Consider the following 27,692-nt stretch of genomic DNA (forward strand, 5'->3'; position numbering starts at 1 on the left):
CGGTTTTGGAATCATAAATTTTCAGAGTAGTTTTGACAGTCCTATCAAAAAAGAAATACATAGACCGATCATGATGAAATGATGGCGAGGTTTAATAAGTGAACTGTTTCTATTTGAACAACTTTTCTGCTGTACTTGATTGGAAGGAGAAAAAGAATCATCTTCTTCATAACAATTTAAACCATTTATTTAACTAAAACAATAACATGACAGCATATGTATCCATGTTGGTTAACTGATGTGGTTAAACATTTTTTTTAAAAAAAATAGGCTGAGTTTCTGCACACATGAAAAACTTAAAACAAATTCTTATTTCCCGATGGCCTTTGATGTAACTTAAACAGAAAATCTTTAGAAACATTTTCCTCCAAAAGTGTTTTATGATTTAAATCGAAACAATCCGATTTAATTTGTTAAAAAATCCTGAAGTACAGTCCCTGGGGGTTTAAGCTCAGACTTCAAAAAGATTCTCATCATGGTGTTTGGATAACGGAGGTGTTTGGTATTTTTTTCTTCTTCTCTGCTTAACATCTACAATTGGTTTTCAATGCCAAGCCTCATTAAGAACTTATTTTTTTTTAAAAAAGAGGACAGATGGATTTCTGTTTATAATTAGGCATTTAATTGTGCAGCTTTACATAAGACTTGAAAGACTTGATAAAGATGGAAGAGGAGGCAAGATGGCTCTCGCTAATATGAAGCAGCATGAAAAAATATATTCCTCCCTTTCTTTGAGGCGAGTAGGCATTATGCGCTGACTGATTTTGCAATGATTTGAGATAACAACTTGGAACAATATACAGTGCATTATGAGCGAGAGAGAAGGCTAAGTGGTGTCTAGCAGCGCCCCCCTTTAGGGCCCAGAGGGGGGAGAGTTTCAGTCTCCAAATTGTTGGAGCCAGCCGTCACAAGTGGCACTTTTTTAGCATAAAATAAAGACACAGAAGCCAGCAATATTTCCATAATAAGAGAGAGCAGCTCATTCAGACTTCTTCTCCTCTCCGATCACTTTTTATTGTTCTTTGTTCTCCCCAGCCGCATGGCTGCATTCCAATGTCTCACGTTACCTCATCCGGTCATGGCTTTCCCCCCCCCCCCTCTCGCCCCATTGGTCAATCACTGCTCAGAGGAAATACAACTCCTTTTAAGGTCAATACATTCTAATACATTGTAAGGCACGGACATGCTGGTCACCGAGGTCAGCAAGGCACCAGGTGGCGCTACAAGCCTTTGCCATGACTTCCTGGCTCCCACATGCCCTCTTTCTTTATATTTTAATCAGAATCATATATATCAGTACCAATACGGTTATATCGAGAGCGATAGGCGACTCTTGTGAGACCGGAAGCGGGCCGCGGACTGGAGAACCATGCAGTACATACAGAAATTAAAGAAGGAAGACATTGTATACAGCAACACAAAATAATGCAAATAACTACTACAATGATCACTAAAATCAATAAATGTCGAAGCCAACTTCCATCCGGAAGCCAAGAATATAACCATGCCCATGGATCAACGGAAGGAGGGGTGCAAACGGATTGTGGGCTACCATGGTTTCCATATGGTCGATCGTCGCAGATATGCTGACATTATTATCAGGAATAAACATACAACAATGAGAATGAACAAGTGCACAAACTCCTCCTTTTGAGGCTAAAATCACATCCAAAGCAAAGTGATTCTGTAAAACCACTTATCTCATTGCAGACAACTCCTGGTTGAGTTTCCTCAAAGCTTTTATGGTATCATTGAATATTCCTTCAGTCCAATTTGCTAGCCGATGGAGGTCCCTATAGTTCATTGCTGCACCCACTGAGGGCAGCAAGGCCCGAGAGACCTGGGTACCGATATATTGATTTATGGGTGAATTAACCTCCCGACGATTCCGTAGTCTAAGAGAAGATGGTAACTTATCAACTTTATACAACAACGGAACCACGAGACCTAATGTACATGTGCCTGTGAGGTTTCGAGGAATGGCTTTGTATGCTTTTTCGCCACAAAGCAACCATAACTCTCTTTGGAGTAAATAGCTGATATTACTACTCTGTTGGGACCAATTAAAGGCTTCAGTAAATAAGGAACTGATATGAAATTGCTCATCTGTGGCATTTGCTAAACCAGGGATAGAAGAATTCAGACTCCAATTTGCATGGTAGGTTTCTTTCCTAGTTTTTAACCATGCACTGGTATCGCTTCTATAGCACTGAGATTGGTCACTGTATGTTCCTGTAAGAGAACAAGAGCTATTAAACATGAATTTCAATGTATATTGACAGTTTGGATATATGCCCCATGATTCTTTCCCCTCTTTAATTTGAAAACAAATGGGGGCAGGCTCATGGAGGGTCAATTGTACTGGAGGCCAAAAAGTTTGCTTAGGGGATATGATATTAGTAAATTGAAAAGATCCATTGACAGGCACACCATGAAGCATTATGCCTGAATGACTGGCAAAGGGCGGCATGTGCATACATAACCAACATTTGTTGTTGTTGTTGTTGTTTAGTCGTTTAGTCGTGTCCGACTCTTCGTGACCCCATGGACCAGAGCACGCCAGGCACCTCTGTCCTCCACTACCTCCCGCAGTTTGGTCAAAACCAACATTTAGAAGCATGCAATAAACTAGTAAACTTAATCATATCTTGTACAAAAATATTATTCCTCCATATCTTATGATAATTTTCACCCCTAAAAGTCTTACTCAACAACACTGTTCTTCTAGTTCGAGAGTGGCTGAGCCGTGGATACTGCCAGCCAGAGTAGGATTCAGGTGACAGCTGCTTGCCAGCAGATAAGGTGAAATACGGTGGTTTCAACTGGACTGGATCGTCTGCTTCTCTTCCTTGTATAACGGTGCAGCAAAGGATGGCAAGGCAGATGGTTAGGAAGGCACTTCCGCAGTTGAAGGGACTCGCCATGGCCGCACGCATCGAGCTGGAACCCATAAAGGCTTGTCCTCGACGTCCACTGCCGCGTACCCTTGTCCCCACGTGATCAGCGGGACAGGTCCATGCCACGCGGGATCAGGCAAGCGTCGGTACACCACCAGGGGGCGGGGGAGTGCCTCCTCCTTCCTAAAATGCAATTCCGCGGGAGTATGGGTCCTATTATGTGGATATAAAAGATGGTTAAGCACAAAAAGAACTTGGTGAACAGCCGAAGGGATATCCGCTGTTGGTATGCTTCGGCCGCCAAGCTGTTTAAGCAATAGTGTTTTGAACGTCAGGTGTGCTCTTTCCACTATAGCTTGACCTGTGGAGTTAAAGGGTATGCCATGAGTTAATTTCACATTCCACAACATACAAAATTCCGAAAATGTTTTAGAAATATACGCTGGACCATTATCAGTTTTGATACGCGCAGGTTTACCCATGACTGAGAAACAGCGGATAGTGTGCTGAATGACATGCCGAGCTGTTTCCCCCCTCATGGGCGTAGCCCATATGAATCCAGAGTGGGTGTCCACCGTGAGGTGAACCTTGGAGAGTGGAGCCAACACAGGTGTGTGTGTGACATCCATCTGCCAACACGCCAATGCAGACGTGCCCCTAGGATTGACAGCATCAAAAGGAATGGCCAGCTGAGATTTAGAACAGGAAGCACATTGGGACACAATATCCCTAGCTTGGGCCAAAGGAATAGAAAACTGCTTAGCCAATGCTTTCGCAGGGAGATGAAAGGTGTTATGACATAGTATAGGATCAGAAAAGAGAGAAAAGGCAGAAATGCTCTTCAACGCTGCATCTGCTCTTGCATTACCCTCTGCTAAATACCCTGGGTGCGATGTGTGGGAGCGAAGATGTGCAACATAATAAGGGAACTCTCTGTGCTGAAGTAAGGCCTGCAGGGCAAGAAACAAGGAAAATAAGTCAGAATCCAAGGAAGGAGTTATATAAGATATTGGTAAAATAGCAAAAAGGCGATATACATACTGAGTATCCACAATAAGATTGAAAGGTTGAGTAGGAAAGGATTGAAAGGCAAGAATCACAGCCGCTAGCTCAGCTCGCTGGGCAGAAGACTGTGGAGGGGTAAATAAACATTTCCATTTTCCTCCCTCCTCCCATGTCACCACCCCCCTACTTTTCGTTCCATCCGTGAAGAGGGTTAGTGCAGAGGGGAGAGGTGTGAGAGACAAGGGGGTAGCCAAAACATAGGTGACCTGTGTCAGAAATGTCTTTTTTTTATTTTATTGGGTTTTCACATTTTATATAGACCGCACATACACACAAAGACAAAAACACATGTATAATTTCAAATCCTTACTTTCTTAACCACTTTCCCTGACTTCCCCTCACCTCCCCTTCATGCATCCCAGTTCCAATAGTTAGCTCAGCAAGTTCTTATCTCTCATCCTTACAATATTCTTATCATTTTTTTAACTTGGTTCTTCTTAATTAGCCAAATTTAACTTATACGCAACTATTATAAACATTACATCCTTTTCTAAGGTCGACCCAGATTCCCTTCCACAAATTTCCCCTTTTTGTATTAATTATTGATCATGATAACTAGACACAAAAAACATAAAAGTTCTTAAAGTTCTACTTTCATCCCCCTCCTTTCCCGGTTTCAGTCCCATCCCAAAAAAAAAGAATAATTGTCCACAATGACAGTTCTTAGCCTGGATTTCTCATGTCCGAGGCCTTCAAGTCTCTGTCCGTCCCTCTCTGCCGATTTTGTTGGTAGCCCTTTATGTTGGTCAGCAGGTCTCGAAGGAGCTCTATCTCTGTAAGATCAAAGTTTCTTCCAACCAGTCCTCCGTGTTCAAAAGTGGAGCCCCAATCATAATTCTTGCTTCTTTTCAACCCAAATATTCCAAATGTCCCAGAGGCTCCCTCTTTCATCTTAAGCAGAGTTGTAGTCCATGAATCTTCCGATCTCCCCATAAGGAGATCACTCCATTCTTCATTCTTAGCTTCCATCCAAATTTTCATAAACCACATCTTACTTTCCTTGTATTCCACAATTATAGGCTTCTGGTTGGTCATTTCCACCTGCACTTTTTCCGCTCCTTCTTCCCTCTCCTCAATTTCTGACGATATCTCTTCTGATTCGGCTGCAGAATTTTTTCCAGTCAAGTCCTTAACACAGTCCACAGAGTTGCTTACTTTAGAATTCAAGGTCGCAATCCTTCTAGCCATAGCTGTACTCTGGTCTTGTAATTTTCCCACGAGAAAAAACATTTTTTCAAGCTCGGCCTGTAATTTTCCATCTGCAGCCATTGTAATGTCTCAGAATTCCCCCTAGAGGGATTCTGGTTACTTAATAATCCTTTTCCAACAGTCCGTTACCTTGTTATTTATTTCTTCTTTGTTTCCCACAATTTAAGTTTAAATGTAGCACACTTAATCTGCAAAGATAGTAAATAGCAAGTCTTTCTACCTTTGACAACTCGTTTGACAGCTCCTCAACAGCTGTCAAACTCCTTACGTCTCCTCAACAGGCTCGCTTGCAGGACGCTCCCGGGGTCCGGGGGGGTTACACAGCAACTTCTAAAATTCAGCACTTATCCTCCAGCACAAAACTTCTTATGCCAATCGTGAAATTAATATCTTTTATCTCACAAGGAGAGGAATGGTCTCTCCACCTTAGTTATCCAATTCTTGCTTTAGATCATCTGCAGGAAGGGGGGTGCGGACTTCCTTTTAGCACATCCCCCGGTCGTACCGAATTCAAAAGGAAAATTTTTTAAATCCCAATTCCATTCTACTCACGGGTTGATTCTTTTCCAGTCCAAATTTTCAAGGAAAAAAGTCAGCGCTCTCCGGCCATGGCTCGCGGCTTCACTCCACTGAAGTAGCGGTTTACTCACAGCACCACGCCACTCTCCGTACCCTCTCCGAAGCCTTTAAAAAGGCTTCTTCGTGGGTCGGGGGGGCGCTTAAGGTGCCCGCCGAGTCACCAAGTCCGCAGGCTTCAGCACCTGCGGTTTCTAAGGGTCTCCGCGTCGCCGCCGCGGCAGGACCCGTCTCCAGCAGAGCCGATTCCCTCCGGAGCTCGGAGGGAATCCGCCATTAGCTGATCGCGCTAACCCGGAAGTCCCTGTGTCAGAAATGTCAAACGGTCATCCTTTGGGGGGTTAAAAATGGTGACACCTATAAAATCAGCCAAAGCAATTTGCACGGCAGCATTTGTGATCAATAAATGCTGCTGTTCAGTCTGTGAAAAAGGCAAATAAATTGATGCAACATCAAAACCGCTCAAAGCTATTGCTCGTGAACGTCCTTTGATAACAATGTCTGATGTGGATTCAATTACTGAATAAATGTTCTTTGGAGGGGTATGAGGTAAATGTAACCATTCTATAATGCAGATAGTCTTCTTCTTGTCCGTCTGAGCATATAAAATTCCTGTTGGCAACAATGGTGTAACAAACACTGCCTGATGCAGCTGGTGTTCAGCACCTCTAGGTGGCGCATGCGGAAAGGTTTCGATGCTTCATCCATAAAATGCTGACAAAGTGTAGGGGAGTTCCACATGCTGTGAGGCAGGACAACCCACTGATATCGCTGGGTGGGCTGCAAATTGTTATATACTGGCAATATAAAAGCAAAGCGTTCCTGTCTGCTGGAGCCAGTGGGATGAAGATGGTTCAATGTGGCCGAAAGTCAATTGTTCAGAAATAAGCTGTTCAAAAACGAGATGGTGCCATTGCTGCGGATTTTTCTTTTGGTGGAGGCCACTCTTCTACCCACACTGAGGTATCGGTGATCTTGGTTTGCCACGCTGGAAACGTATCGGTGGCTACAGGCTGGTTTTTATTTTGCGCTGCCACCAGCAGATGAGCTACTGTACCTACAAACTGACAAATGCGAAGCATGGCTGCTGTGTTTGTGGCAGGATTGTGTATTATCGGTTGTAACGCAACCTTACAATCCTCATTTGCATTTTCAAAGGCCAGTTGTTTGATAATTATTTGTTTGGCTTCAGGATTTTCAATTTGTCTACTCACTGCTGTAATCAGCCTGTCCATAAAGGAAGAATATGATTCTCTAGGTTCTTGTCTGATTGAACCCCACCTAGACTGGATACTGGTGGGTTCCGGGATTTTTCTCTTTGCTTGTTGATATAATGCTGGAGCATAAGCACTGCAGGCGATTTCCCATTCATTGGCAAATAATACACCAGCTGATGGGGGCAAAACTGTACGTGCCAAAAGCTTGATGTCATCTGGCACCAACAGCTGGGCTTGAGTTCCTGCTGGAGCACCAGCAGGGGGCACAATAACAGGGAATGCCATAGTATCCTGAGATAAGGAACAGGCAAGGACTGCACGTTGAAAAGGGGTAGCTGGTTCTGCTGCTGAAAGAGCAGGGTCATTTCCAGCCAGACCACGGTATTTTTGCAGGATTAGGTCCTCTGGTGAGGAAGTGTAGTCCGGAGGTTTGGGATCTGGGGCTGCAGGCAAAGCGAGGGCTGGAACACATGGCAGGACAGCAGGCTGAATTAAAGAAGCTGAAGGTTGTATTGGCAATGCAGCCATGGAGATATTTTTTGGTGATAAAGAACCCATAGCATATCAAACCTTGCACCATGCACTTAAAATCCGAACACCAATGCTGGAATGCCCATGAAAATGCGTCCCGATCTTATCCCAATGTTTTATTTCCCATGTTCCATCCAAAGGGAACCAAGAACAATGTTCATGAATGCACAGAATAAGCTGTATCAAATCACCCTCTGGAACTTCCAATTTGTTCGAGGAGAGGAGAAATTTTAAGTCTTTTAAAAATTTCTGTTGGGGAGTACTCAAAGAGCTGCCCATGTCTCTAAAATAAGATAAAAAAAGAAGAAAAGGGATCAGACTCACCGGGATCTTTTTTTAAAGATGTAAAGCGCTTTGCAATCCTTGCCGGACGTAGTGAGCCGATGATATTCACTGCTTGGATTGAAAATCCTCTCACAGTTTCTTTTAGAATCCTCTTAGTCTGCCTCAGACTGTTTGCTTTAAATCGCTTCTTAGCTCTCTTTTAAAAACCTCAGTCGTATTCTTTTATTCCGCCTCACACGGGGCACCACTTGTTGGAGCCAGCCGTCACAAGTGGCACTTGTTTAGCATAAAATAAAGACACAGAAGCCAGCAATATTTCCATAATAAGAGAGAGCAGCTCATTCAGACTTCTTCTCCTCTCCGATCACTTTTTATTGTTCTTTGTTCTCCCCAGCCGCATGGCTGCATTCCAATGTCTCACGTTACCTCATCTGGTCATGGCTTTCCCCCCCCTCTCGCCCCATTGGTAAATCACTGCTCAGAGGAAATACAACTCCTTTTAACCGAGGTCAGCAAGGCACCAGGTGGTGCTACAAGCCTTTGCCATGACTTCCTGGCTCCCACACCAAATGACTGATATTTGTGGAATACAGTTTCATTGTAATATTGCAAACAGTTTTGTCTAACAATTTAACTTGGAAGGTACTGGTTCAATAAAGGTCAAAAGAAAGATTTGGACAATTAATGAGTTGCCGCGCCATTAAACTTCAGATAACAGATTTGGACAATTTCCCGGATTGGAATGGAGTCAGAGGAAGCTGCGCTGATAAAAAGACTGTTGGAAAAATGTATACTAACAAAGCTGTATTCGACGGATGAAAGTTTATTATGTTTGACATGTTTGAGAATCATGGACTCAGGGACGAAGAATTATAAAGCGTCAAAATGGAAATGTGGAAAATATGGAAACAACGAGGAGAGGCAGGACTGAGATGTGGAGATATGTGTCAGGACTGGTCGTTGTCCTCTTCAGATCACCACACAAACGCTTCTTGTTCTTTTATAACTTTTTATTGCGTATTAACAAAACAATCTTATAAACGGTTCTTAACTATTATTCCTCAGAGTCACTTATTTCAGATACCTTCTGAGCTCTGCTTCTCCATGACCAGCCACTCTCAAAATGGCGAAGGCGCCCTTCCCTTCGCTTTCCCGCTCTTTTTTCTAACCTCCTGGCTAGAGCTGGCTTGTATCTCCCCTCCTCCGAATCTGAGCTAGAACTTAACCCTTGCCTTTCCTGGGAACAGCCAGCCCCTCCCTCTTGTTCCTCTTGCTCTCTTCTATTAGATTCACTGCTCTCCTTCCCCCCTTGGGGAATGCTTTCTCCCTCTGAGAAACTGGAAACTTCTAACTCTTCCCTGACATCATGCTTCAGAGATCCAGATCGTGGGGAGCTCCGAAAAATTTATAATTATAATTTGGACTATACAGTAATTTGGTCTTTTGTATTGTAGTTTTTTATTTTAATTGGAGTATTATTATTGGATATATTAACTGGATGTTTTTATTGGAAAATCAATAAAAATGATTTAATTTTTTTTTTTTAAATTCTTAATTATGTGATTGACTATCTTGCTTTCTGTGGCCTTTTTTGTAGCTCTTGCTGGAATACATGGTCCTCTTTAAGAAGCTCTTAGGTTTTTGTTTGTTTTTTTGCAAACTCTGGATATCTTGCCAGAGGTATTTTAGGTAAGGATATTTCAAAAAAATTGAGTGAAATTTTTCTATATGCCACTGCTGCGGCCAGTACATTGGTAGCAATGAATTGGAAAGGGGAACCAGTCCCGACGCTATCAGATTGGAAATTCAAATTACAGGAATACATGGAAATGGTGCAAATAACCAAGAGATTGAGAGGCAATACAAAACAATAATTTAGTCAAAAATGGGAAATGTGTAAGATTTACTTATAGAAATATAATAGTGGTATAATATCGATGGCAGATGACCCTTGTTTAAAGGTATAGCGGAGAAATAAGGTAAAGGGTACAAACTGTTGTAAGAACGTATTGGAAAATACAGAAAGACTAAGGTAACAATGAAGTACATTAATAATATATATATATATATATATATCCCGCCCATCTGGCTGGGTTTCAACCCTAGAAAGGAACTTTGCATCAGGTAATGATAGGAAGTCTGCTTAACATTAGGAAAAGGATCGGAAAAAGGAGACTGCACAAATTTAACCCAAGCTTAATTTTTGCCAATTCATAGAAGGAAGATTTGTACATGGATACTTACTTTTTTTGTTGAATTAGGAGTGTGTATATTATTTATTCAGGTAGGTAGCCGTGTTGGTCTGATGCAGTCGAAATATATAATTTTTTTTAAAATGTCCAGTAGCACCTTAGAGACCAACTAAGTTTCTTCTTTATATTATTTACATTATTATATTAATATTTATATTATATTATATTTATATTGTTTATATTATTATTCAGTGTATCCGAAAAAGTGTGCATGCAAACGAAAGCTTGTACCGAGAACTGAGTTGGTCTCTAAGGTGCTACTGGACCATATATATATATATATGTGTGTGTGTGTGTGTGTGTGTTCATTCATGAATTTCAATAAAGTTAAAAAATAAAAAGCTTTGGATATCTTGTTTCACTGTCTTACTGTATTTTAATATTTTGTTGGGAGCCGCCCAGAGTGGCTGGGGAAACCCAGCCAGATGGGTGGGGTATAAATAAATTATTATTATTATTATTATTATTATTATTATTATTATTATTATTAACCCTCATTTGTTTGCCTTCCAGGCGATGTGGCTGGGCTACCCGGGAACCAGCGGGGCTTTATTCATGGATTATATTATCACCGACCAAGAAACGTCCCCGGTGGAAGTGGCGGAGCAGTATTCCGAAAAACTGGCTTACATGCCCAATACCTTCTTCATTGGCGATCACGCGAATATGTTCCCACACCTGAAGGTATTTGAGAAGAGGGCAAGCGGGAACAGTCTGCTTTTTACTGCCGTCTTTTTTCTTGGAAAAAGGCCCAAATCCAAATTGTCGCGTTTTTTCAGACACGTTGTACATATTTCTTTCAGAAAAAAGCCGTCATTGACTTCAAATCGAATGGGCATATCTATGACAACCGAATTGTTTTGAACGGCATCGACCTGAAAGCATTCCTCGACAGCCTGCCTGATGTGAAAATAGTGAAGGTCAGGAAAATTTGGGCGTGTGTAGGTGGTTTTGGAGTCTAGCTCCTAATAATAATAATGATAATAATAATAATAATAAAAAACTTATTTGTATCCTGCCCTCCCTGGCCGAAACCTGGCTCAGGGCAGCTAGTAACAAATATATCACATTAGTATAAATTCAAACAATTATTATTATATTTTTACTGTGAAGTAAATACATCAAAACAAAACCACACATAAAGAATAATATCCAATAAAAGAGAAAGAAGGTCTTCAACGCCAAAATTACAGCTCAGTTGCTCTATGGTATTCCAGTCTGGCTGCCAGGGTTTACCCAGTTGGTTGAACAACTACAGGCAGCTTTTCTCTTCAAGATTTTCACTGTCTCACGCTGTGTACCCTGTGCAGCCTTGTGTCTAGAGGGAGGTCAACACAAGGTAGAGACTGTCACCTGGGTGAGATTTCTTCTATGCTGGTTAAACATCTGCCTTACATCAGATAAAGATCCTCTCCTCAGCGAAGTTTTGTTAGACCCCTTTCTTTCCCCAGGGCTACAACAGTTTAACAAGAAGGTATAGCAACTTGGGCTGTCAGTGGAACTTTTGCGATTGATGTCCCTACCATCTGCCAAGGCTATAATAAAAACTAGATTGTGGGATATTGAACGCCAAGAACTAACAGTAGCAGCAGAGAAAACGTGTTCCCCTCTTTATTTTCAACTTTATTGGGCACATGAAATTAACCACAATTACCTTGAATTAATTACCTCAAGAAAGAAGGGCATTTTCACTGGCCAGGTTTAATTCAAATCCATCCAACCTCCTTTGGAGAAGGTTCTCAGGCAGGGTGGAAGGAGAAAGAACTTGCCCATGTGAAGCCCACCTGGTGGAAACCCTTACACATATGGTTCTTAATTGTAAACTATATGCTGATCTCCGTCAGCAATTTCTAGATCAACTCTGTATCCCCAAATGGAAACCAGAGTTGGAGGTCATACATTTTCTATTACTGGGGAATGATTAGGAGCTCACCAAGTTAGTGGCTAAATATCTCTGTTTGGTTTTTTGTCGTTGAAATACACTGCATCTCCCTGGAGACCTAGAGATGTGACGATAGACTGCTCTACCTCCTTTCTTTTAGCAAATGTTTTGTGCCACTGGGGAAGTGGTAATTCTGTATTGATTTGTTTTGGATGTTTGTATGTGATGCCAATAAAAGGTTTGATGATGATGAAATACTTTCCCCCCTCACTGTATATATGGAAAATGTTTGCAGTGTATGGAAAAAAACATAAAAAACTGAAAAGAAAAAACTTAAAGAAAAAAGAGAAAGCACATTATCCACAAGAAAAGTGTTTTCCCACAGGCATCGGACCAGCACATTAGTAGTAGTAGTAGTAGTAGTAGTAATAATAATAATAATAATAATAATAATAATAATAATAATAATCATTTATACCCTGCCCATCTGGCTGGGTTTCCCCAGCCACTCTGGGCGGCTTCCAGCAAAAGATTAAAATACAATAAAGAGCAGCTTTTTCAATCTATTTTTTTCCCATGGCTTTTAAAATCGTGGCCCAATGCAAGATGGTTCTTTTAAAATCACAGTGGTCCCTTGGTTCTCAAACTGAATCTGTTCCGGAAGTCCGCTCCGAAACCAAGGCATTCCACAACCGAGGCGCGCTTTCCCATGGAAAGTCACGCAAAACAGATTAATCCGTTCCAGACTTTGAAAAGCAACCCCTAAAACAGCAATTTAACATGAATTTTACTATTGTATTGTGTTTTTAATATTCGATTGGGAGCCACCCAGAGTGGCTGGGGAAACCCAGCCAGATGGGCGGGGTATAAATAATAAATTATTATTATTATTCTCTAACAAGACCATTGATTCATAAAATGAAAGCAATACTCCATGTACTGTACTCTAAAATAAATAAGACAGTATTGTAGGTGATGAAAATTTAATAATTTGTTTGTTTTCTGACCTGCTCTGATGATAGTCATTATTTGGAGGGGGGCTTTGATCCATTTCCGCAGTCACAGTCCATCCATCCATCCATCCGTAGCTAAAGTCATTGCTTGGAGGGGGGGGCTTTGATCCACTTGCCTATGCTTGGTCAAGGGTGTGCAAGTTGCAATCCAGCAACATCCAAATGATGTTGTTGATCAGGCATCCCCAACCTTCGGCCCTCTAGATGTTTTCGACTACAATTCCCATCATCCCTGACCACTAGTCCTGTTAGCTAGGGATCATGGGAGTTGTAGGCCAAAACATTGGGATGGCCAAAGGTTGGGGATGCATCGCGCTCAAATCGGAGCATGTTCTGCTTCCGGAAAAAAATTCCAAACCGCAATACTTCCTTCCAAGTTTGCAGCGCTTGGCTTCCAAGTTGTTTGAGTCCCAAGGTGTTTGGGAACCGAGGTGCCACTGTGGTACAAATGGGCCAGCACCCAGTTGCTTCCCCCCTTTAATTATTATTAATTTATTTTTTAAAAAATAATTGTTACTGATTTTCTTTCTTGCCCGTTTCCCAACTCCTGTATGCAGCAAATGTCTGGCATAATGGGGACCTGCCAAAGCTAGATGGCTTTCAGGCAAAATTTATACGATCTCTGCTGCAGGTACCTAACTGCGTCCCCAAATCCGTACTTCTGTTGGAAGCTGGTGAATGCCCAATTTCAGCTAGAGCGTGGTGGGCTGCCCTAAAACATTGGCTCAGTATTTCAGTATTTCATCTAGGGAAGGGTCTGTACCAACATTTGACCAATGAAGAATTTGTCAGCAAACGGCAGAAAACCATGGCTAAAAAAGCCACCTCTATTGGTCTGTCGGGGACGCGGGTGGCGCTGTGGGTAAAAGCCTCAGCGCCTAGGGCTTGCCGATCGAAAGGTCGGCGGTTCGAATCCCCGCGGCGGGGTGCGCTCCCGTTGCTCGGTCCCAGCGCCTGCCAACCTAGCAGTTCGAAAGCACCCCTGGGTGCAAGTAGATAAATAGGGACCGCTTACTGGCGGGAAGGTAAACGGCATTTCCGTGTGCTGCGCTGGCTCGCCAGATGCAGCTTTGTCACGCTGGCCACGTGACCCGTGTCTCCGGACAGCGCTGGCCCCCGGCCTCTTAAGTGAGATGGGTGCACAACCCTAGAGTCTGTCAAGACTGTCCCGTATGGGCAGGGGTACCTTTACCTTTACTTTACCTATTGGTCTGTCTCCCCGCCAACTGTATTACCTGGGTTATGAAGGCGCCCAAAAGGTTTTAAAGCAAAGATTATGGGGAGACTTCCGGAGGCGGCGCCTCCGACAATGGCGGATTCCCTCTGATCCAGAGGGAGACAGCTCCACAGAAATCGGGTCCTACCGCTACAGCGAAGCGGGGACCCTTTCGAAAACCGCAGGCGGAAGAAGCCTGCGACCGTGGGACTCGGCGGGCACCGTTTGCGCCCCCCGTTTGGCAAAGGAACCCCACAAAGGGCTCCGGAGTGAGACGGGGGCTGGCGCGGTGCTGAGAGTCAATCGCTACTTCTGCGGAGCGAAGCTGCACAGCTGGTGTCGGAGAGCGCTGTCCTTTTGCCTGTGACAATTCGGATTTTAAACAACAACCCGTGAGTAGGACAATTGAAACTCTTGGATTAAAAATATACCTTTGAATTTGACCCGAGACGGGAAGGTGCAAACAGGAAGTCCGCCTCCTGTTCTTTGTATAAAGATCAAAGCAAAGATTTTACAAGCTAAAAGCCAGATAAATTGAAAGCTTGAAATTTCCTGCACTTTTAACCATCAAATCCCCCTAGACAGCAGGAGGAAAGGGGGAAAAACTTGACTTTCTAACCCTGCAGAGAGTGAGTTAAGAAAATAAGTCTCCATTGGGGACGGAATAACCTGGGGACGGAATGACAGGAAAGAAACTGTCGGTGATGCTTACAATTTGAATATAGAAAAATTGACAGATAGAATTGGAAAAGGAATAAAATAACTCCAATGCCGCTATCTGCCTGTTTGTTTTATATTGAAAGGAAACAAAATATCTGAAATCGAAAGTAACTTTTTTTTCTTCCTTGTTGGATATATTTTAAAAATGGATGCTAAAAAGTAACTACACCCCCTAGAGGAAGTCTACCAGTGTGTCTGTTTCAATCTATAAAGAGAACATAGTAACTGGGAAAATCAGACCGTGGGACCAGCTCCCTGACCTTGACAGAAATGATTAGAGAGGAAGTTTTATCTGCCCTGGACAAAATATATGATGTGCTGCGACAGCTGGATGAGAAAGTGTCTCTGATGAATCAAAAGATGGAGTCAGCAGTCAGCAAAGAGGTGCCAATGGGAAAGGCAGTTACAGAAACTGCACAACAATCTACCCAGGAAACTGGTTCAACAGGGCAAGTGCAAGGGCAGAGAAAGATGGAAGAGGTTGTGAATGCATCTCAAAAGACACAGAGACTTCAAGGCCTACATGACCAAAAGCTGCAACACTGGGAGATGGAATCTGGAGGACACTGGCTAAATTTTGGACTTAAGAAAATTCCTATCTTGGGTGGGACTGTGAAACAAGTGGAAGATCTTTTTTGGAACAATTACTCTTTGGATTACAAACTAAACATTGGGGAGTGCAACACCGGGGAATGGGATAATTGGATAAAAGGAAAAGAAGAATACTACTGTACGGAACTCCCCGGTGGTTGGCTCCCCAAAGAGAAAGAGAAGAAAATGCGAAAGAACCCAACAGGGAACAAGGATGTATGCAATTACAAACAGAAACAAGAAAACTCGTAGAGGGGGCTTGGAAGTGACCTGAGAGCCTCAGATATTAGAACACCTGACTGATAAGGATATAATGACATAAGGACTGACATTACCCGGAACCAGGAAAAAGGACGTTGGATAAACCTAGAAAGGAAATGCTTTTTGTAAAAAATCTATATTTATGGAATTAGTGTAATACTAATGAAATATTAAGAGATGTTGGAAAGGAAGTAATTGGCTTTAGCAGAAAGGTTAAATACGGTTTAAATTTAGAAAATTTTAGAGATTTGAGGATAAGACAAAATTAATGAAATCAATGCAAAAAATGAAGTGGCTTGAGTAATAAGGTGAAATAAGAATTTGCAAGAATGGTTTGATTATAAATGAAAATATGAAGTAATATTATATGGGGACCTATAATTAAGGGTAAGAAAAGAGGGTATGAATTTGCTGAATAAATTTTTAAATGGAATACAAGGAGGGAGGTGAGAGGAAGTCAGGAAAATAAGTAAAAGAGTGGTAGAAATTGAAAGGAGGGATTTTTTATTTTTATTGTTTTTGTGTTGAATTTTTGGTGTTTTTTTTGTATTTTTTTCTTTTCTCTGTAACCTTTTTTCTGATAAATGTTGATTGATTTATTGCTCAGATAAATCTTGGTGTCCGGCCCGCTTCGGCTGTGCTCCCTCTCGGCCAGGCCTCGGACTTCAAAGGCCACATTCCGATGCTCTGAGCAAAGCAGAGTTCAGCAGCGGCAAGAGAAAGCTTCCAAAAAAAACTCCAGTGCTTGCTTCAGCGTGCTTAAATAAAGTCCACACAGGATCTTAGCAGCTAAAAGCAGTTTTTATTTACAGCAGACTATCCATTATCTATCACAGCGAACAGCATCGTGAAAACACGTCCACTCTCCTCAAAAGCGAAAGTAGAGAGAACAAAGGCTTGAGAGACTCGGAAATGACGCAGAGTCTCCCTCCTCCCAACAGTAGGCAGGGCGTACACTCTGAGCTGTTTAACCCTGTAAGCTCAGGTTCTCTTCACACCCCCTCTCGTCCTGCGCTACTGTGGGGAAAGTAAGTACAGCACTTACCCCCAACTCCAAACCACCACAAAACTCCCCATGACGCTGGAAGCTTAAAGGTTTGGTAAATCCATCGGCCAGGTTAATGTGACTGGCACAGTACTTCAGCCGAATCAAACCTGACTGAACACTCTGACACACATTTTGGAAACGTATGTCCAGATGCTTGGTTCTGGCCTTGAATTGCGCAGATTCAGCCAATTTCAAACAAGGTTGATTGTCTTCCCAAACTGTGATGGGCAAGCTACAATCCCCATAGATCTCTTGCACCAAGCATCTATAGAACTCTAGTTCCCGGCACAAATCTGACAGTGCACTGAATTCAGCTTCAGTAGAAGACAGCACAATGAGACTTTGCTTCCGGGACTTCCACCCAATTAGTGACTTCCCAAACTTTACCACCAATCCAGACACAGACTTGCGGTCCTGTGAATTCGCCCAGTCACTGTCCGCATAGCATGTGAGCTTCACCTCACCTTCAGCTGGCAGCTTAAGACAGAAGTCTTTGGTATGGTGCAGGTAGCGCAGTACCCGCTTGATACCGTGCCAAGCACTCACACTGGGCTTTGACGCTTCCCTACTTAGCAGGTTGGTAGCAAAGGCAATGTCTGGTCTGCTCCATTGGGACAGATACAACAGACTACCTAGAGCTGACTGAAAGAGCTCAGCATTCTCGAACTCAGCACTTTCTGCTTGCTGGCTCTCTTTCACGAAGTTCGTCTCCATGGGTGTCCGAACTCCTGCACAATCGGACATTCTGAACTTCTCAAGCAACTGTTCAATCTTGCCTTTCTGACTGAGCAAGAAGCTACCATCCTCAGTTCTCGCTATCTGGACGCCTAGGTAGATCTTTACTGCACCCAGGTCCTTGAGCTGAAATCGTTTCCCAAGCTCTTTGGCAAACTTCTGCACCTGTTTGTCTGCCTTTCCAATGTGGATGATGTCATCAACATAAAACAAAACCAGTTCCTGTGAGTCTCCTGATCCTCTAAGGAACAGACAACTGTCAGCAAGACTCTTCCTGAAACCTAGCTTCTCCAAAGCTTCATTCAGGCACAAGTTCCAATTCCTGGCCGACTGCTTCAGGCCGTAAATTGACTTGTGAAGTTTCCACACAGTACCTTGCTCATTGCCCTCAAACCCTGGAGGAGGAAGCATGTACAGATCCTCCTGGAGGTCTGAGTTCAAGTAAGCAACATCCACATCAAAGTGATGCACCAGCAACCCTCTTTGTGCAGCAATGGCCAAGAGCAAACGTAGAGATTCACTCCTACAGGTGGGAGCATAAACTTCCGTATAATGCAAGCCCCTGCGCTGCGTGAATCTTCTCGCCACTAATCTGGCCTTATACTGCGGTTCTCCTGTCGCTGTGGGCTTAAGACGGTAAACCCAGCGGCTACCCACTGCCTGTTTGCCCACTGGCAACTTCGTGAGGGAGAACACACCTAGAGACTCCATTGAGTTCATCTCCTTCTGCATCGCCTCATGCCATTTCCTGGCTTCTTCCCGAGGCAGTTTCTGAACATCCTCAAAACTCTCGGGTTCACACTGTGCCATTCCAACCCACACGCTAGTGACGGCAAACCTATCAGGAGGTTTCCCCTTGGTCGTCCGAGCTGATCGACGCAGCACTACTTCAGGAACCCCCTCTGACCCACTAGGGCCAGCTAGAACGTCCTTGGCATCAGAGAGCTCCCCCTCTGACTTACTGCGCCTTCTGGACTTCTCAGCCGAACCTGTGGGGGAAGATGGAGCACTGCGTTGCTCAATCTTCACAGCCTTGGGAGAAGTTCTCCCCTCTGCCTGCACTGGGTCTGGACTCTGAGCCTCAGTAGCAGGTTCAACCTCTTCCTCTTCTTCATCAGCAGAGTCAAGCAGACTCTCTGACAGGATGTCAGGGTTCCCATGTATCCTTGCCCAGCCACTCTGCTCACAGAATTCCTCACTGTTGCTGAGCAGAATCCTGGACTGATTCCCTGACGGATACGCAAACCTCCACCCCTTGGTCCCTGGCTCATACCCACAAAAAATCATCTTCTGGGACTTGGGTTCACCTTTCTTGCGTTTGGCTTTTGGTATCAAAACGTACGCCTCACAACCAAAAACGCGAAAGTAGTGCACTTTCGGTTGCTTTCCATGCAGCAAAAAGTACGGTGTGTCACCTACCACTGAATTGAACGACCTGTTCAGAACAAAGTTGGCCGTTCGCCAAGCCTCCCCCCAAAAACGCTGTGGGAGCCCGGCATCAAACAAAAGAGCTGCGGACATCTCCCCTAGAGTCCTGTTCCGTCTTTCTGCAATCCCATTCTGTTGGGGACTGTGCGGAGAGGTCAACCTGTGTTGAATCCCCTTCTTGCGGAAGAAACTTTGCAGTGCAGACCCGGTGAACTCCCCACCGCGATCGCTCTGAAAGTTTTGCACCCGTGTGGAAAACTGCAGTTCCACAGCCGCAATCCAGTCTTTGATTAGCGGTGCAGCTTCACTTTTGTGTCGGATCGTGAAGGTCCAGGAGTTGCGCGTATGGTCATCAATCAGAACCAGCGCATATTTGGCTCCTCCCAGACTACTCACAGACATCGGACCAGACAAATCTGCATGAATTAACTGAAAAGCCCTAGTGGTCACCCTCTCAGACCTAGGGTATGTGCACGTTTTCACCTTTGCGGACTTGCACGCTCTGCAATCTAGAAACTTAGCACATGATTTCATTTTGCACCCTTGCGTACACTCTGGGATCTTTTTCACTGACCCCCAGGACACGTGTGCCATGCGTCTGTGCCAGAGGTGAGCACACGCATCATGAACTGGAACGTTAGCACACTGTGCTTGAGCCTCCTCCGTGTCACCTGGACCTGCAAAAGAAGCATTCAATACAAACAACCTGTCTTTACATTCAACACTAACTAGGTGCTGTCCATTCTTGGAAATAGAGCACTTATTGTCTTCAAAACACACTCTGTAGTTCTCAGCAAGAAGTGCACTGACAGACAGCAACGCGCAGGACAGTCCTGGAACAACAAAAGCCTGGATTGAATCCTGCAAGAAAGGACAAAACAGTGAGCCAGTCTGTGTGAGTGGGTGTCAAGTCCCATCTGCTAAACAGACAGTCTTCCCAGAAGTTACAGAGGTGCAGTTCTCCAGAAATCCTGCAGATGGCACGAGATGATGGGAAGCTCCACTGTCTATGACAAAAGCCAGCACAGCATCCTGTTGACAACTCTTGACTACAGCCATAGAGGCAGCCAAATGTTTATGTTCAGTGTCTCCGCCAGCTGCCTTCGGCTTGCCTTTCCCACGCTTTGAAGAAGAGCCCTTTATCTGGTTGCTACGGGAGACGGCCTTCGGCTGTTCCTGTGCCTCCACTGGACATTCTCTCACCAGATGGGAGGGGGAGCCACAGCGATAACAGCGCCGACGCGTAGCAACAGCTCTCACAGCTCCCTCTTCAGCCATTTCTGTGTTCCCAGCACCCCCACCTTTGGGTGCACAGCCTGGGCCTGCACGCTCCCCAGCACTCTGGTTGTAGGCCTCAACATCACACGGCCCCTCGGAGACAAAGCAGCTACTCCCAGCTGTAACTTCAGGAACATGGCCAGCAGCCCCCTCTGGGCTCTCGGCTTCCTCCCTGCTCTCGGCTTTCTCCCGGCCCTGGGCTCCTGCTGAGCTTTCACACAGACTCCTCAGCACCTGCCAGGCGGCCTGAGCCGACTCAACGCCCTCCAGGTGGGGCAATAGCAAAGAGTCCACGCTAGCTTTCAACATGCAGAGCTCTGTTTGCATTCTCTGCTCTCTATCTTCCAGCAGAGCAGCCTCCAGGTCTGCTGCGCCATCTTCAGCAGCAACTGGCATGGGTGGGGCCGGCTCCGTCTGGGCTATACTCCAGAGCCCTGTGGCTAAAAACCACCCCCTTACTCTTCTAACCCAGATATCCCAGGACTGGGTTGTGAGTTTTTCAAACGGGACATCATAAAAGTCCTGGAGCTTAGCCATCTCCTCCCCCAGTGCTCCCATTGGGGCTTTGAAGTACTCACGCGTACCAACCGGCTCCGAGGATAGGCCTCCAGCGTCCCTTTGCAGCACACAGCTTGCAGTCAGCCTCTCTGCGTTCTCCCAGGCAGAGCCTCAAAGCAGGACGTTTGCCTCCGGCAGCAAAAACAGCAGCTTCTCAACACACAGCACTTCAAAGCTTTCTCTAATTGCAGTAATTAACGTCCATAACCTGATAAATGTTGATTGATTTATTGCTCAGATAAATCTTGGTGTCCGGCCCGCTTCGGCTGTGCTCCCTCTCGGCCAGGCCTCGGACTTCAAAGGCCACATTCCGATGCTCTGAGCAAAGCAGAGTTCAGCAGCGGCAAGAGAAAGCTTCCAAAAAAAACTCCAGTGCTTGCTTCAGCGTGCTTAAATAAAGTCCACACAGGATCTTAGCAACTAAAAGCAGTTTTTATTTACAGCAGACTATCCATTATCTATCACAGCGAACAGCATCGTGAAAACACGTCCACTCTCCTCAAAAGCGAAAGTAGAGAGAACAAAGGCTTGAGAGACTCGGAAATGACACAGAGTCTCCCTCCTCCCAACAGTAGGCAGGGCGTACACTCTGAGCTGTTTAACCCTGTAAGCTCAGGTTCTCTTCACATTTTCTTGTTAAAATCTAATAAAATATTATTTAAAAAAAAAAAAGCAAAGATTATGGGACAATGCACACAGTGACTTGTGATCTCGATCACACGCAGTCTGTAGTCCGCTGGCAGCAGGAGTTCAATATGGGTATGTCTTTGAGTTAACATCTTACATCAAAAACCTGACAGTACCTAACTATCGAAGGCTTTTCACCAAAGCCAGACTAAATATCTTCCCCTCTGCAGTGCTGGATGGTAGGTTGAGAGCAGTTCCCTACCAGGACAGACTTTGCCCGTGTGCTCAAGACATCGATTCCATAAATCATATTTTGTTGCATTGTGTGAAGTATGAGCAGGCCAGGGCTGAACTGATACTACCCTTGCTGGTGCCGTTCCCGGGAAAATCAGAGGCTCACTATGTCAGGTTCCTACTGGAAGACCGGACAAAAGCTAGAACGTTGGCAGTGGCAAAGTTTTTATCGGTGGTTGCAAGAACAAATGAGCCCTATATTCTAAACAAAATGCTTGATTAACCTGGAGGTAGGCTGTATGAACTGTGTATTGATTTGTAATGTTTTGTTGGGTCTCTGGACCGTAATAAAGATTGATGATGATTTTCTTTCCTCCTAACAAATATTCAGCATCCTCACTTAGCATTTGTTTTCCCATTTCCCTCCTCCCTGTCAACGTCCCCCAACTTCCATTTCTGGTTTGTTACACCAAATCAGGCATCCCCAACCTTCGGCCCTCCAGATGTTTGGACTACAATTCCCATCATCCCTGACCACTGGTCCTCCTAGCTAGGGATCATGGGAGTTGTAGGACAAAACATCAGGAGGTCTGCAGGTTGGGGATGCCTGCACCAAATGTTACATTCTGCTGTTTATACATAATGTTCTTTTATCCCATTATACCGTATTTTTCGCTCTATAAGATGCACCCGACCATAAGACACACCTAGTTTTTAGAGGAGGAAAACAAGAAAAAAATATTCTGAATCAAATGTTGTACTAAACTATTTAATAAACATAGGGGCGATGGGAGTTGTAGTTCAACAACATCTGGGGACCCACAGGTTGAGAAAGGCTGAATTACGGTATGTGAGGTGGGGCTTACCTGCCCCCCCCCCCCCAATATTTTATTCAAGTTGGAAGAGGGAAGGAAGGAAGAGAGAGGGAGAGCTCACATTTGTGTGTGCCTGTGGCGGGCAGCTGCCTCCGAGGTGACTGGAGCAAAAAGAGGAGGAGGAGACGCCGGGACAGGAGCTGTGTCAGCTGGGAGGAGGGGCGGAAGGGGCTGCCATCTGTCCCTCCTTCTGGCTCCTGTCCACTTTGCTGCTTTAAAGCTAGCCACGGAGGAGGGAAGGAAGGGGAGCCATGGCTCCCATCCGTCCCTCCTCCACGGCATTCGCTTCATAGGACGCACAGACATTTCCCCTTACTTTTTATGAGGAAAAAAGTGCGTCTTATGGAGCGAAAAATACGGTATTTCTTGTTCTCTGGAAATGAAGCTGTAAATGTTTTATTTTAGCTCTGCGTAATTCACCAGTTTTTCTTGCCACTGTTCACTCGATGGTCTTTCTCCTGTCTTCCAGTTTTGTGCTATTGGGATTCTTGCTGCTTTCGTGGGGTGCATAAATAACGTCCGAATTTTCTCCGGCAATTCTTGTCCTAAAATACCTAATGAAGGCTTCCGGGGGTGGCGCGAATGGCAATGGCGGTCCTCTTTGCCTAGTAAAGGGGAAGCTCCGCAGAAAGCTACGGCGAAGCGGAGACCCATCCTGAAAAACCACAGGCAGCGATAGCCTGTGGCCGTGGGACTCAGCGGGCACCATCAGCGCCCCCCGAAACGTTGAAGGAACCCCGTAAGGGGCTCCAGAGCGTGGAAGGGCTGGCGCGGTGCTGAGAGTCGATCGCTCTTTCTGTGGAGTGAAGCCGCAAAGCTGCTGTCGGTGAGCGCTGACCCTTTTCCTGGGAACAATCGGCTTTAAAAACAGTATCCCGTGAGTAGGGGGAATTTTATTGAATTTGGGACTAAATTTATTTATGATTTGGCTAAAGCGGGAGACGCAACCAGGAAGTCCGTCTCCCGGCACTGTTTAAAGATTCAAAGCAAAGACTTAAATCTTTCTAATGCCTTTGAAGCTGGGACTTTTAAAAGGAAATAACCCGTGCATCAACTGAACGGACTTTGTCTTGTTATTTGTGGATTTTACTTTCTTATTTCTGGACATCTTTTTACCTCTTCCTCTGTGGATTTACAAAACTTATCAAGAAACCCAGGTAGTCGGGCTGCCTGACTACTAGAACTGTCAGACTGTTGGACTTAGTAACATTGGATTGCTACATTGGACTGCTATTGAACTGCTACATTGAATCTGGCACTTTTTAGAGACATTGTAAGTACTTTAAAGATTAATTCTGCAAAGGTTAAAGACTTGGAGGACTACTGGGACTTTGGGGCTGTTTGATACTGTTATCAACTTTTAAGGGATTTGAAGTAACTTGGAAAAATTCTGCAGGAACAACAATTTTGTTTTCCCTTTAAGATACAATTAAACTCCCTCTAGAGGATCTTTGGAAATTTACATTTACTGGGGGTTGGTTTTTTTGCCTATCTGTGGACTTGTGGATTCCCATGGGAATTGCAATCTGACTGACCTTGACGCATAGACAGAAGTGGGATGAGTGGGACTGGGAGAACAAGATCAGCCAAAGCTAAATCACAACAAACTACTCTAATCTCACAGTTGCGCAGATCATCTGTTCCTATTGTCTCTGTGACACAAGAGGAAGAATCAGAGCAAGTTAGGCCAGAAGGAATGGCTGCAGGAGGGGATTACCCTTCAGTATTAGATAAAATTTTTGAAAAATTGGAAGGCCTGAGCAAGCAAGTGGCTGAACAATCATCTAAAATTGACCAAAACACAGCCAGTGTTAACAACTTGACACAACAAGTTGCTTTAAATGCACAATCAATTGGGAAACTATTGGAAGCCACTACAGAAAATCGTAAACTAGCCGAGGAGGCAAAACAGAAAGCAGAGGCTGTGCAAGAGGAAGTAAAACCCATGCGCAAACAGATTGGCGAGCACCAAGCATATCTGTCTATGATAGAATTAAAAAGCAAGAAGAACAACTTGAGATTGAGATCAGTTCCAGAATTTGAAAAAGGAGATTTAACTGAATATTTGACAAAAGAATTTACTGAATTTTGGTCTTTGGAAGAAGATAAAGACTTTAAAATTGTAAGTGCATTCAGACTTGGAAAAGGAGGGAGGAAAGGCAAGTTTAGAGACTGCCTGATCTCTCTTAGAACGAAGGTAGAAAGAGACAAGATACTGAGTGCACATTTTCAAAAGACCCTTGAAATTCAGGATTTGAAAGTGGAAATCTACAAGGACATCCCGAAACACTTACTGGATCTTAGATCTGGCTACGGAGATTTGGTGAAATTATTGAGAAGCAACAGAATTGCATTCAGGTGGGAGTTTCCCCAGGGATTATCCTTTACCTTTAGGGGGAAGAAAGTTAAAATCAAGACAGTGGAAGACAAGGAAAATTTTTTGAGTGACTACGGAGAAGACCTTCAGAAAGGGATTGAAGGGGAATCGGGAGCCTCAGGATCCGGACCGTTAAGTTTGATACCCACACCTCTGGGCACTGACGAATTGGAAGTGATACCACCGCAATCGAAAGTATAAACAGTTCAACATGTCTCTGCAACTTCTAAGCTGGAATATTCATGGTTTTAACTCTCCAGAGAAAAGAAGGAAGATTTTCCATTTATTAAAAAAGGAACAATTGGACATTATCTGCTTACAGGAAACACATGTGATTAGGCTTCATAGGAAAGTGCTAATTAACAAGAGACTAGGCCAAGAATTTATTTCATCTGACAGAGTGAAGAAGAGAGGAATTGTGATCTATGCAAAAGAAGGCCTATCACCTAAACTTCTTTTCAAAGATGAGCAAGGAAGAATTTTGGCAATTGAAATTCAAACACAAGGGGAAAAATTTCTGATTTTTGGGATCTACGCACCAAATGAGGGGAAATCGGAATTCTACAAGAAGCTGCATGAAACAATGTTGGACTATATGGACTATAACAACATCATTATGATGGGCGACATGAATGGGGTGGTATCTACGAACATGGATAAAGCACAAAGTCAAAGTATGACAAAAGAGGGCAGACTACCAAAGACCTTCTTTGAATTAACTGACAATATGGATTTGATTGACATCTGGAGAACAAAGAACCCCCTAGGAAGAGAGGGGACATTCTTCTCTGAAGCCAAAATGACATGGACAAGAATCGACCAAATATGGACAACTAGAGGTCTGGCACCTAGGATTAGAAAGGTGGAAATCTGCCCAAAAACCTGCTCCGACCATAATGCAGTAAAGATGGAAATGAGACTAACTTCAACTGGTTCCTTCAGATGGAAGATGAATGACACCTTATTAAGAGATCAGGAGATAGTCAAGAAGGCCCAAAAGAATTTGAGTGACTATTTTGAAATAAATTTGAAAACTACAGTTGAAAAAAGAGTAATCTGGGACGCAAGCAAGGCGGTCATGAGGGGGTTTCTGATACAACAGAATGCGGTAAAGAAAAGAGCCTTGAACGAGAAAAAAGATAAGATTTTGGAGAAAATAAAAGGAGAGAAAAAATTAAGATCGAAACCAAAGTCACAGGAGATTCTGAGAGAAATTAAACTTTTTCAAGCACAATATACAAAACTGATAAACCAGGAAGTTGAATGGAAAATTAAACAAATGAGACAAAGGACTTTTGAATCGGCAAATAAATGCGGAAAACTGCTAGCATGGCAGTTGAAAAAAAGACAGAAATTGAATACGGTCACTAACTGAGAGATTGAAGGGAGAAACATTCAGAACCCTGTGGAGATCCGAAAATGCTTCCAGAGATATTTTAAACAACTTTATACCCAAGGGCCGCAAAAAGAGATTGAGATGGACCAATTTTTAAGAAACAACGGATTACCAAAACTATCTCAAGAAAATAAGACAATACTGAACTATAAAATAACAGAACAAGAGATTGAAGGTGCCATTCAGAACATGCAATTGGGCAAATCTCCAGGGCCGGATGGGTTAACCTCCAAGTACTATAAGACTTTGAAAGACTACTTGATTCAACGACTGAAGGAGGTCTGTAATGAGATTATGGAGGGGAAGAAGGCACCGGAGTCGTGGAAAGAAGCTTTCATCACACTTATACCTAAATCTGAAACTGAAAAGACACAACTTAAGAACTACCGTCCCATTTCCCTTTTAAATGTGGATTACAAAATTTTTGCAGATATTTTAGCAAATAGATTTAAAAAAGTGCTAAATGAAGTGATTCATAAAGATCAGGCAGGCTTTCTCCCAGGCAGACATCTGTCTGATAATACAAGGAACATTATTGACATTTTGGAACTATTGCAAAAGAACACTAATACAAAAGCAGTGTTGATTTTTATTGATGCGGAGAAGGCCTTTGACAATATTTCTTGGAATTTTATGAAGAAAAATCTTAAAGGGATGGGAGTGGGACGGGGGTTTGAAAATGGCATGGACGCAATCTATTCAGAACAAAAGGCAAAATTGATAGTTAACAATGTGGTGTCAGAAGACTTTAAAATTGAGAAAGGAACACGACAGGGCTGCCCTATCTCTCCATTGTTATTTATTTCGGTCCTGGAGGTGCTCTTGAACATGATCAGAAGGGACCGGTTGATTGAAGGAATTCAGGTCGGAGCTAAACAATATAAACTTAAGGCTTTTGCAGATGACCTGGTTTTGACATTACAGGAGCCAGAATCTAGTACGAAAAGAGTTTTAGAACTGATTCAGGAATTTGGTCGGGTGGCGGGATTTAAACTAAATAAACAAAAAACTAAGGTTTTGGAAAAAAACTTGACAACTATGGAAAAAGAAAGGTTTCAGAAGGAGACAGGGTTAAACGTGGTTAAAAAGGTGAAATACCTAGGGGTTAACATGACGGCTAAAAATTTGAATTTATTTAAAGATAACTATGAAAAATGTTGGTCAGAAATCAAAAAGGACCTAGAAATTTGGTCAAAATTGAAGCTTTCCTTGCTGGGTCGAATTGCTGCTATAAAAATGAATGTATTGCCAAAAATGTTGTTTTTGTTTCAGACTTTGCAGATTGTGGATAAGATGGAGTGTTTTAAGAGGTGGCAGAGTGATATCTCTAAATTTGTCTGGCGGGGCAAAAAGCCCAGAATAAAATTCAAAATACTGACTGATGCTAAAGAAAGAGGGGGGTTTGCCCTGCCAGACATGAA

At 43.6% G+C, this 27,692-nt stretch overlaps 2 protein-coding genes across 3 annotated transcripts in view; one reads left to right on the top strand and one right to left on the bottom strand.

Moving 5' to 3' along the window:
* Positions 1-27,692, top strand: part of LOC144326277 (UDP-N-acetylglucosamine--peptide N-acetylglucosaminyltransferase 110 kDa subunit-like) — a 133,960-nt gene that overhangs the window by 88,792 nt on the left and 17,476 nt on the right. For both annotated transcript variants that reach the window (XM_077922828.1, XM_077922827.1), the window contains exons 16-17: positions 10,546-10,716; positions 10,836-10,952. In XM_077922828.1, the coding sequence (XP_077778954.1) occupies positions 10,546-10,716; positions 10,836-10,952 (288 nt within the window). The remainder of the gene's footprint in view (positions 1-10,545; positions 10,717-10,835; positions 10,953-27,692) is intronic.
* LOC144326278 (syncytin-2-like) lies at positions 1,046-2,483 on the bottom strand. Its single transcript, XM_077922829.1, is given in 2 exon segments — positions 1,046-1,522; positions 1,525-2,483. Coding segments are annotated over 2 exon segments (1,200 nt in total). The 5' UTR covers positions 2,477-2,483; the 3' UTR covers positions 1,046-1,274.

The sequence above is a fragment of the Podarcis muralis genome, chromosome W (assembly GCF_964188315.1).
Source record: "Podarcis muralis chromosome W, rPodMur119.hap1.1, whole genome shotgun sequence".
Classification (NCBI taxonomy): Eukaryota; Metazoa; Chordata; class Lepidosauria; order Squamata; family Lacertidae; genus Podarcis; species Podarcis muralis.